General features: G+C 42.9%; 1 protein-coding gene across 5 annotated transcripts in view; it reads right to left on the bottom strand.

Annotated features, from left to right (window-relative positions):
• The window catches only part of foxp2 (forkhead box P2), a 92,981-nt gene that overhangs the window by 13,098 nt on the left and 67,220 nt on the right, over positions 1-12,663 (bottom strand). For all 5 annotated transcript variants that reach the window (XM_028399139.1, XM_028399138.1, XM_028399136.1 and 2 more), the window contains 4 exons: positions 11,355-11,652; positions 9,363-9,467; positions 3,892-3,979; positions 2,313-2,396 (listed from right to left, as the gene is read on the bottom strand). In XM_028399139.1, coding sequence (XP_028254940.1) covers positions 2,313-2,396; positions 3,892-3,979; positions 9,363-9,467; positions 11,355-11,652 — 575 coding nt within the window. The remainder of the gene's footprint in view (positions 1-2,312; positions 2,397-3,891; positions 3,980-9,362; positions 9,468-11,354; positions 11,653-12,663) is intronic.

Genomic DNA, 12,663 nt, shown 5'->3' on the forward strand with positions numbered 1-12,663 from the left:
TGTGCACTCTTCATCATTGCTGCCGACATTAGAGAGTGGGGAGTGTTACATACCTCTAGCCTTCGAATGCCAACTACGCTAATCGCTAATCGCTAATCGCTAATCGTCCAGTTTCTTTGCCACTTTTTAGCGATGGCTTCCCAAATCTCATGTGAGAGGCTCTAACCGACTGGAAAATTCCTAACTGACCTTTTAGTCTCTGCACTAATTTAGCCGGAATGGTAATGACATCGTTACATATTCAAACCAAATTGCCCTAATTGTGAGTCTACAAGTGGAATGCATCCGTTTGCGAGAGTTTTGAATTAAAATGGACTTGAAAGATGGCAGGGAACGAGGGGCCGAAGGCGCTGAGAGATGGAGGAGGAAGGTATTGGGGGTCATTTGTGGTGTGTATTGATAAATACGATAAAATGTCAAGTTTGAGAGACTCTGGCGGATGGAGGGGTTTTTCAGATGATAATTATGTGCCCACTTAGCTGTAATGAGCTCCTGTAGTGACAAGCTGGTTGTCTATATGGGCCTCTACAGTCTACAGAGAGTGAAGTTAGGGGTTATATAAACATATTTTAATAAATCTCTGCATTCTCTGCATACATCCCAAACATTAAACTGTTAGTTGCTACATGTATTTTGTCAAAAAGTGGCATTTGATAAACATGTTCTATATGGTGGGAAAATAAATGCAAATGTCCTCATAGAATATATACAAACATTTATAATATTGAAGCATCATTTCTTATATTTTGTACACTAATTAGAGGTGTTTTTGTATTCCCATTACATTCCCATCACAGCCTAACTTTGTTACCTTGAGCTCATCTGAATGCACACTCAAGGAAAGTGTGGAAGGAGATCCAAAGGAGATCTATAGGTTCCACATTATTTTGATTCTCACCCATATATGGCATGTTCAAAAGGTGGTAGGTAAAAACAGACTAGTAGCTAGCTGGCTCCTTATACAGTGTGTAGCTATAACTAAGGAGCAAAGATAGTTTACTGATAAATTCTTTTGGCCACAATCTTAAATCTGTGACAGCCCTATAGGAGACAGTACTGATCTTCACTCTCACTAGCCTAAGATCAAATCAACTTTTTTGATCACATGACTTTGTTAGTATTATTTTGCAACCTGCCATTCTTCTGGGTGTTTCCATTTGAAATCCACCTTTTTTGTTCCATCTGTTCCATCATTTGTATAAAGCATACACACACACACACACACACGTGTTATTCCAGGCGACAAATCTTCCATCTTACCTCCCCTTAAAAAGCGGGGAAGCCTTAAAACTGAGGACTTAACTGTTCGTTTAGGAATTCTGTCTGAATTGCCCCCACCATCAAATGCAATTAGCTGCTCTTTCATGTGTGCTTTATGTAATGCAATACTTCATTAGCATCATTCATTCATATTCAGGCACGGATTATAGGCTGCAAATTCTTTATTGGACGAGATGGAACCAAGCTGCAAGATTAAAAAAAAAGAAGCTACAGAGAGGAAGAGAGATTGAATAATGAAAAGGGAGTTTGATTCCTGATGGAATTATAGGATAATTATGCTATCTTGTGATTATCTACATTCTATGATGAGAGGTGATGAGGAAAATTATTCTATTGAAAGTAGGCACTTACTAAGCAGCAGAAACACGCTAACAATGTTTTGCTCTCAAATATTTCAAAACGTCTAAAATTGGGAGGAAATAGTGTTTGTTCATCTTAATATCAAATTCCAGCTGGGGGGGAATGCATTTATAATCGCTCAATCTAAAAGTAACAAAAAAAAAAGTGAGAGAAGGAACATCTAAGAGAATGACATCATTTTCTATTTTCAATGACCCCTTTCACAATTTTGGATTTTCTCTCCCTGTAACCAATTTCAGCTCCACTGCAGGTATTTATGTCAACATTGCACTATCTTCGGCACTCAGCTGTAATTTTCAGGTGTTTGTTGTTAAAATGACACATCTTCTCCTTTCTCATTCCACTTTGGAGTGCCACCATGGCCACAGAGCCAAACAGTCATCAGCGGCCAACAGGTTGTTTTGGCTATTATATCTATCACAAAGAAATGACCCTGCGTTTTAGCCAAGGACTCCGCCGCTCTGCCATCTAATACACTTCCAAACTCCATTGTCCCCCCCCTCACGCAGCGCAATAACTGATAAGAAGCAGATGTAACTCTCGGTATTACAAACTCCATTCCATACCCCACCTTCCCACTTTCATCTTGTGTCATTCAGTCACACAACTAAACTGTTCATTTGCAGTGTCTCATTCGCCTGTTTATGGTAGCCGGAGCAATATGCACTCACTGGTTTGGGAGATGACTTGGGTTCTGAGGGCCGCATGTGCAAGTGGGTCATCATCGCCTGAAGACGCTCACGTTCTTTAGAAAGCTGTTAAGAGAGAAGAAGGAGAGAGGACGTTAGAGTAGATTAGAGAGGAGGAGAAAAGAAAGAACTGCTCTGTAAGGAGAACATGAGAGGCTGGTGGAGCGGGTGGGGATGGGGGGGGGGGTGCAGACAGGTCAGGCAAAACAAATAGCATTTCATCTTTTTGTCAATAGGAGAATTTAGGTCAGAGAGTCTCTGACAGTAACAAGCTAGTCAGGCCATAAATTAGGTGGTCCTGAGTGTCTGCTCAAAGTCCTGTGGACACTGTTAGGGGGATGGAGCGCAGCCAGCAGCTGCTGAGAGGTGAAGGGGTCTTCCAAACAGGGTGCCAGGCGGCCCCGCCTCCCCGGTCCAGTTAGTGGCCCCAGCCTCTGCTTATCATCAATCTAATTCACCAGGAGTGACAGGGACTGGACCATGTGAAACGCCACACACCCTTAATATACACACACACACACGGATCAAACACAGACAAGCAACTACACACGCACACAGAGGTACACACATACACAGAGCAGGGCCTCATTACGAGTGATGGCTGTTGTAGGAAAAAAAAACAAGAGAGAGGGATAGTGGGAGTAAGAAAGAAAAAAAAAGGAGACAAGAGACAGGACAGACAACACAAGTGCACCACTGTCTGTAATTGGTCACACTGTAAAGAGCAAGCTTCAACAGCTTTGTGTTGCAACGAAAAGCACAACACAACAAAATGGAAGAAAATTAAACAAATGGCACGGATCCCTTTTATTCTATTTTTATTTCATGAGATTTATTTACTTTTGCCTCATGTGCCTGACAATTTCCCACAAACTGTTTATCAGAGCAGAAAATAACAGCGTGTGGGAGGACATGCTTCGTCTAGGAGGTGAGGGAGGAAAGGCGAGGACACACGTCTGGGGGGTGTCCTGCAACTACACTCCTAATGATATTAATAAGATAACTCAACCAGTCCTGTTTTAACAGTGAGTTTAAGCCCAGTTTAAAACACACACACACACACACTATTTGTTTCTAAAGGAAGAGCAGTGCTTGTCGGCAGTGCTGAGTAATAATGTCGCTCAATCAGCGCTCTCATTATCTAGCCAGCATGACTTCTTAATAAGGTCACGCTCCACCTACTGAAAATAGTTCCCTCCTTTTGAGCTTTCTTCAGGTGCAAAGTGCAGTTAATTAACACAGCAGACCGGGAGAGATGCGCTCGCTATTAATTGGAAAGAAAAAAAAGAAAAGGAAAGAAAGCAGAGAAAATAAAGCATACGCTTAATTCAATTAAAACAGCCATAATGGCTTTGGTTGTAAGGCCTGAGGATTCCTTTGTTTAGTGGCTTTGTTAAATTCAGCAGGTCCTGCTTGTCTGGGAGTATAAAACAGGCCGCGATGTGGCCTCTCTGTCGCTCATGTAACTTTTAAAAAAATGAAGTTCTGACTGGTTGGCTCGTGACTTAAATGCAAATTGACTTAAGAATCTATTTTAACACGTATGTGAGAGAAAACTTACTTGGATTTCCAGCTGCTGTACGACCTGCATCTGGACTCTACACTGGGCTGTGCTTCGGTCATCGAGGGCATGTTCGCTGTTTAAGTGCCTGGTGTTGGACGGAGGGAGAGACAGACAGACAGACAGACAGAGAGGAAATTATATCAAATATGTCAGAGCTTGCACCGCAAAATTATATTCATGATCAAAATTGTGGAGGATGATAATTACAGTATCATCTTCACCACTGTTTTGTTTTAATGATAATATTTCTATACTCGGACAATTATCTATAGGATCCTGTTAGAAACCATTGTTCCACTACGAAATGAGGTAATTAGAAGTAACATGACGGTGTGTGGTGCCATGTTTAACATGACAATGGGCCCGCGCCAGTTTAGATGGTTAACTTCAGTGCCACCCTGAGCGCTGCTTTCTGCAGAGAATAAAAGATGCTGGCCCAGCAGAATGGCTTTGTCTCCTTCGTTTACCGAAAACAATACACACAATTTAACACCGGCAACATTTGACACACTAAAGCAGCTCTTCACTTGAAGGTGCATTATCCAGCGGCAGACATATTAAATGTATCTGGTGTGTTCGCCTCATTAGAAGAAAAAAGGCAGCCAGACAGCCATAACAGTCAATGAGTTTTTTTTTTGTCTTGATTGGATTTCGTCTGTAGGACACAAAAGCTTCACCATTAAGACAGACCTTTATTCCTGCTAGCACACAGACACACTAGGAAAAAAACACAAATATGGGGCGAAAAGGGGTTTCTAAAGTGTTGTGATGCTGGGTAATGAGCCTCTATCTAAATGATCATTGGTGACAAACTCACAAAGCAAGCTTTGAGGAGGCATGCTTATGAAATGCCAGAGCTGCCACTTTATCTCCAGTAATTATAGGTTAGCTTGCAGACCCTTCAATGATCATTTACAGCGCTGCCTCCAGTGCATTAGAGGGAGTACAAAATCTCTCTCTGCCTGGCTTTCACTTTATCTAAGAACACACACACTCACTTGCATTATCATGAACTTGCACAAACACTGATTGCAAAAAAAGGGCACAGGCACACACACGGAAACACACACTCCCCTACCACATATCCCTCCATTCTCTTTCCCTTCTTGTTTATCTGCAAAACAAGACAACTCACTGAGCCGGCTTCTCTTGGCCTGCCAATCAAAAGCTGAATAGAACATTTGTAATCACAATAGCTCTGTACCTTTCAATTAAACTGCACACATTAAAAACTATTCCATCTTGTCCCTGCTTCTACTTTTGGAACCATTTCAGGTCTAATGCTCAGAAAATTTTCATTATAAATCTAGAATGAAATAAAAAGGAGGGGTGAAAGGAGGAGAGGGATGGCAGCAGAAAAGGGGGGAGGACGGACTGGTGGATTTCTTCAGCCCTGTGCCTAATTGCTGTTTCAGAATGCGCATGCAAAAAGGGGGCATTTCATTAATCATTTAATCACGTCCCTCGCAGGATGAGGGAACTAATGTTGCAAATACCCTTTTCATTTCACTGCCCATAATGCTATCTTATGCACTTGATGTATGGCGTGTGTCATGAATTACAGCTGCTTCAAAAGCACAGAGTGGGCTGCTCGCTGTCCCTGAAGATACCTCGTTACAAAAAAAAACAGAGAGAGAGAGAGAGAGAGAGAGAAAAGAAGGGGGAAATCTTTATTAAGCTCATCGACAAGAAGCTTGTTCTTGTAATATTTTGTGTTTGTGTGTGAAGGCCCTATCCTCCAGGTCCAGACAGCTTCCTACACACAGTGCAGCCCATCCACTGCAGGCCAGTTAGCAAGGCGATTACAGGAAGATTACTACATGCATTTATGAAATATTCAAATGGCAGCATGTCCTACTGAGCATTAATAATGCCACACAAAGAAAAATAGACGAGGGGGGCAGACACAGATGGGCAGACAGAAAACAATAATGAAAGGATGGCTTATTTACTAACTGTGTTTCTATCCTCTTTAGCTCTTATCTTGTGTAGGCACACTAGAAAATTGCCATTACACTATCAGTGTGCACTTCACTGCCCTTTCTTTACTTCTATTATAAAAACATCTAAATAACTAAGTAACTGCAGGTGTGTACCCATTTAAACTCAGAGGTTGAGGATGCAAGTGACACTTTCAGGTCTGGCTCTTTGTGTTTACTCAACACTGATTTCTGCTTTACCCATAGTGATGAAGGCCTTATGAGAGCAGGGAAGAAAGGACGTAGAAGGAGGTGTAGGTGAGGTGGAGGAATCAAAGCAAATAAAAGAGACAAAGAGAGAGAAACAGGGTGAGACACAGATGTTATGTTTTTTTTTAAACCTCTAGATAAAGATTTCTTTTTTTATTATCATTGGATCCGGAGCAAAACATCTCGAAGGTTTCTCCCCAAAGCTAAGTGCATGAATATGTATAGGCCATCAACGTCCACTAAGGGCCCAATAATAAATCTACTCAAGCCAGCATATGTGGATGATACACTTCTGCTAATTGTCTGTGTGTATTATCAGGGGCTACAAAGGCCCAGCAGAGAAACTTTAACCCCACCCCCTTTCCCAACTGTCTACACACAAACACACATACCCACTATGCAATGCATAAACAAGCCCTGATACACACACACACACTCCCATTGGTGGTGGTGCAGAAGTAATGCCCTTCGTTTTAAAGGTCTTGTCACAGCGTAGCAGACATGTGGAAGGGTGGAGGAGAGCTTAGCTATCCAGGGGCCGGGGGCCTGCCTCACTGTCTGCCTCCACACAGTGTATGCGTACATTATATGGAGAAGACACTTGCCTGCTGCCTTGTGGGTTTAATTAGCAGTGGGTTACAGACACCAGGTTAGCGGCTGAGCTTGCCATTTTAACATGGAGCCTGCCTTGCTGCCAGTAATAAGGAGAGCAGTGTGGTGACAGAAAGTGGAAGAGTTAAGTGTGTGTGTGTGTGTGGGAGTGTATCTGTTTATGAGGAGCTTTTATTTAAAGAGGGACGACATTGATTTAAAAGGTGAAAAGCCAGATTACAGAGGATTAGACGTGTGTGTTCTTGAGTGGAAATCATATGCAAACAACATATGTAATTGCATTAATTGCATCTCGTGTCTCCCACAAAAATACCTCAGGAACATCACCTAACAGCACAAATGTTTCTTCCTGTCTTTTTTTGTGTAACTAACACAAATACAACCCACAAAAGCGCAACACCCACTGCTCAAGCAACATTCCCAGCGATATTATTTCATTTTGAACTTCACAGAGCTAATTCAGGGTGCCAGCCACCTCGCGGCTAACTCTTCCAGGTGAGAACACTTAAAAGCATGCTGAAGAGCTATTAAATGCTGATCTTGACAAGTTTCTTCATGCAACAAAACAATAGATGACTAAACGTGTCACCGCCGCTGAGCTGAGCTCCTACAGCGAGCTACGAGATGCCAGCTTGACTCGGGTCCCCCCTCCCTCCTTCCCTCCTGCCCTCCCCGCACACGTAACCCACACCCAACTACCGACATCTAAACTGTCATCTAAATCTGACATCCACTTTATGTAACCCCGTTTAAACTGCGCCTATGTGTGTGCGCATCGGTGTGTGTGTAGTCGACTGGCATCTCCGGAAACATGAAAGGACTCCCTCTGACACCTACAATCACTGCTCCAAGGCACGCCACCGAGCAGCCATCTTTGTTCTGATGACGAGCCTGCCTTCTTTGTTGGTGTCTGTTTTCATGTGCTTGGCTGGGTTATAGTATAGAGCCCGCCACTGTGACTTGCAGGGATGTGTGTGTGTCTGTCTGTGCGTGTGTGAACCTCAACACTGTTCTGTTTTGTAGCAGCCAATGTTCTGGCAAGTGTTCTTACAAAACCTGTGCACTGGCTTTCTACTTTGAAATCTACACTCTCTCTCTCTTTCTTTATCTGTCTCAGTTTGTCTTTACAACCATGCATCCTTTTGCATTGGCTTACAGGCTTACCGGATTCACAGACACACACACACACACACACTGCTTTAGATGGTGTCCCTCGCCTAAATAACCGGCTAAGCTACCTAGACACAGTATCCATAGAGCACACAGACTTATGTGTGTTTGCGTGTACAGTGCGGAGAAATAGACTGATGTCTTCTTTAAGTAAGTGTACCAAGGTGATAGGACAAGATATCAGAAAACCTGCTAATCCGACACAGACTTGCCTTATCATGCACACATCTGTTTCCAAGCTGCACGGCAAACTGCTCTACCTGGACCTGTGCACATGCAGCACAGCTTTTCTTTTATATATATATATATATATATATATATATATATATATATATATATAAGCATGACATCTAAAATTATTCAAGATGATGCTTATGGATGTCCCACTCTCGAACACTGACGATGACATTGACATGTATGTAGCACATGTTCCACAGGGGATAAGCAAACACACTTGTCAGGCTGTAGTGAATATATTCACCTTTGTTTCATTTAAATCCATCACTGTCAATTATGGCTCCTATAAGTGCATTGTTATGCGATGACAGTGTGTGAAACTGAAGCTTAATCTCCTGTCTTTCAAAGACCAGTAAACACCATGTTTATTAGCGTCATTTCCTTTCAGAGATACACCTTCTAGCTTTCATTCACCAGCTGTAGAATTAGCAAAAAGCCTGACCTAAATTCTACAGCAGCCCTCCCCCCATGGGTGGACTAGTTTCTTGTATCAGTAAATTTTGTTAGCTTTCTGCAACTTATTACACTCGCTGCTGTAGAGAAATGCATAATTTGGAAAATAAGCCGGAACAATGTCCTGATTTCAAGAGTTTATGTGAATTCACATGGACATTTACAGCCCATGAAAAACACTCGCCAGATCGTTATTTCACAGTTAATTACAAATCTAATTAGAATATTCAAATTAAAGCTTTTCCTTTCTTTTCTTCTCTGTGTGAGAGCAGGGAGTCAGGGAAAGAGAGAGAAAGAGAGAGAGGGAAAGAGAGGGGGAGAGAGAGAGAGAGAGAGAGAGAGAGAGACCCTTGTTGAGTGGCAATGTGATAACCTGTAATCGGCAGTGCTGCAAACACCTTCTTCCTTTGATGTCCCCCCCACTAACATCCTGGCAACAAAGCCGGCCAATTACAAATGAGCTAATTAACTAAATTGTTGATGGAGCATGAAGAGTTCATTCGCTCTGGCGCCTGCACCATGACAACAGTGAATGGGGGCTTTTGTTGTGGAGGTAAGTGTGCGGCCGTGCGAGTTGCCATTAGCTTTTGACGCTTTTTCACAAACCTATCAGGGTCCTCCACGCCAGGAGGGGAAATTTGTTATGGATCAGAGTTGGTCTGATTCCTGCTTTGCTAGAGCAGAACCCTGTCAACTAGCTGTCTGAGAGGTCATACGGGTGCTGTTTGAGAGGCAGCGATGTTTTCTTTGTTAAGCTGAAGAATAAAGATATAAACTCATGTTTAATGTATCAGAGCATGTTCTTACTTCAAAAACTGTCCAAAGTCCTCACAGATGTTCTCACAGCCAGGCCATTTGCACACACCGTGACCGTACAGAGGGTGGGTTCCTCCACTTTCTTCATGTAGTGAACTAGACAAAAAAAACAATTAAAAAAAGGATTAAACAACATGCAAATAAAATAAAGAACCTATTGCTGCTCTTAGCCCCTAAAAGTGTTTAAGTAAGTCAGCTATATCTTAGCAACACCTATAGGTTTGCTAAAGAGTGCTCAGTGTCGCCAACCTGGCAGCTGCTAATGGAAATGAGCAAAGGTGGGCATGTACTGTGGTAAGGCAGTTACCAAGCAACCTGTGGCTGCACTGACTTGTCACTCAAAGTGGCCACACCTATAAATATACATATGTTTAAGTCTTGATAAAAGGCGGTTAACATGTCAGTTCCGGCTGTATTATTGGGGGTCTATGGGGATTAACTTCTTTTTGAGCTAGCCTCAAGTGGCCATTTAAGGAACTGCACTTATGTCAAACTAAACCTAGACAAGATATTTGAGATAAAGAGAGGCAATAAATATATTAATAGAAGTTAGCATGTAGCATAAAACATTCTTCAAGATGGAGTAACGTGTTACTGAAATACAGGTTCAGCTAACATCCCCAGCGGAAATCTAGAGTGAGCTACAACACTGAGCTCCACCACAGTCACCATCCCATCTTGTAAAGCTATTATGTGGAGGAGGGGTGGAGGCTTTCAAGTAAACATTAAAAATCCAGACAGCCATATAATTTTCATCAGGAGATTAATACTCTGTGTAACTTATGTTCTTTGAGGACAAGGGGAGCAGGGGTGTTCTGGCGTTTTTCAAATGGCACCCAAATAAGTTACGACCCTGCCTAGACAGCACATCCTATTAAAGATGACAGTTTAACCTTTAGGCTTGGCACTGGCGTGTGTGTGTGAGTGTCTGAGTGAAAAAAAGGAATTGTGTACAGTGGGCGTTTATGTGTGTGTGTTTGCCTGCTTATAGGTTATGCCTGTGCATGTGTGGTCGATGACTACATGCATTCCTATGTGCGTGTGTGCTGGCAGAGCTCACACTATGTTTTACAGAGGGGCTTTCCCTACATCGATCCATGGCATGTTAGTAAGCAGCGCTCCTGACAATACTCCTTGTTCGATCATTATGAGACACCACACACCCCTCGGGACACAGGCAGATAAAAAGTCTTTTCCCCCCTCTTTCTTCTCTCTCTTCTCATTCATTCCCTACCACTCTCTTTCTCTCTGTCTTCCTTCTAGATATCTTTTTCAAGCCTCCTTTTAGTGGTACTGGAGAGATAGCATCTACTTTAAACCAATTACACAGCACTTCCACCTCCAGTGTGAGCCTCTACCAAGCACCCACACAGACACACGCACACACCACTACCCTAAGTCCTTATTATAATATCGCCCAAGAAAAGCCTTTGAATAATGCATGGGCCAGATAGGCAGATATGTGAACAGTCAGTGTTTCAGCGCTGGGTGCATTTATAAAAGACGCCATCACAAGGATAAACATCCTGGATACGCCACTCAAGGCATCACGTATTCTGTTTACATGACAAGCAAGCAAGGAAGGTAATTTTCAAAAGAGAGAGAAAGCACTAAATACTTAATGTACAAGGGGGTTACCTTGTCTTGGCTGCCAAAGAGGCTTGTTGTAAGAGCGCCTGCCTGCATGGCTTCGTCTCTTTGCTTTTGATATGTGTGTGCAAGCTAAAGTGTGTTCAATGGCACGCGTGGTCCCCTGGGAGAACAAGGCTCTTATTTTTTAAATATTACCAAGACACTAATAAACTATTGAATAAATAAACAAAACATCCTGTTTCCCTGAAGTAACAGTGCTGCAGCTTGTTGTTTAGTTCTCATGTGTTCCTACACCGAACAACAAATACCATGCTGCTGTAAACTTTTCATCTTCTTTGCTTTTTATTCCTTGGTGCTGGGTGACATTTTTTTTTTTTTGAGTTGTTTTACCTCTCTCGCTCCCGTTCTCTTTCCCTCTCTCTTCTGTGGTTGAGGGCGGGGGACTGTCCATTGGCGATGGAATGGTGAGAGATGGGCGGCGATGCTTTGGCGGGATTGGAGGAGGAGGAGGTAGTTGTAGAAGAGTTGTTGGTGGACAGGTCTAAACCGCCACCACCCACGCCGGTGCCAGTGCCAGTGCTGCCGCTGCTGCTACTGCTGTGTTTGATGCCGTTGTCTTCCATGGTGTGACCGCCGCCTCCGGTCACATCCTTCCACAACTGCTGGAGCTCTGCGGGGCTTAAGCCAGCTAGAGACAACAAGAGGGAAATAAGACAGGAGGACAGAGAGGGTCAATAAGAGCAACCATTGATCTACATATCTACCCTCACCTATAGTGTTAAACTTTCTGTAAAAGACTACAATGAAAGTAGCTAAAATGAGCTACTCTGTGAGATGAACGTTGAGAGGAGCCAGGTGAGGCACCTCATAAGGACTCCCTTTGGATGGAGGCCCCAGGGCTGACCCAGGTCTCACTGGAGGGATCTCAGAGCTGTGTACCCCCTTAAGGAAGCTGCTGTAAACAGGGAGACCTGGGTCTCTCTGCCACCACAACCCTGAAAAACCATGCACTTCAGGCTTTAGATTATCAAGTGTTTCCTCTTTTTCTTGAACCAGTGAAAAGACCACCTGAGTGTTTTCAATGAAGAAAAGCTGTAACACATTGATTAAAGTGAATATGTGAATGCTCCATCTGGGATAAACATATTTTGTCCACTGCTTGCTTTCAGCTTGGCAACTAATTAGGCATTATTCACTCCTTTGATTTCGTGCTAACATCTTCCTGCCTGTTGTTTTCTGTCTCCGCCATTTTGGTGGTAAACAACAAACACAGGTGTTTACTTGGCTCAGAAGGAGAAAATGGAGCCTGTTCTTCTCTCTCTCTCTCTCTCTTTGTCCTTTTATTCTTCTCTTTCAATTCTCAGTAAAGGCAGTAAACAACAACAACAGCAATCGCTAAAAGAAGGAGGGGGGTGTGTGTGTGGGGGGGGGGTGAGGGAATAGAAAATGGAAAAATAACAAACAACAAACAGAGGCAGAGCTCAGAGAGAAACAGACGTAGACAAAGAAAGTCATAATCAGACAAGAAGAGAGAAAGAGAGAGGAAGAATAGAGGACTAAACAAAACAATCATGTGGAGAGTTAGGGACAAAGTGGATGGTAGAAGAGCATACAAATGAGGGGTAGGCAGACATAAAGACATACTTAGAGATAACACAACAGTGACACAGGTGCATACTAATTATAAAAAACAAAGCAC

The sequence above is a fragment of the Parambassis ranga genome, chromosome 2 (genome assembly GCF_900634625.1).
Source record: "Parambassis ranga chromosome 2, fParRan2.1, whole genome shotgun sequence".
Lineage (NCBI taxonomy): Eukaryota > Metazoa > Chordata > Actinopteri > Ambassidae > Parambassis > Parambassis ranga.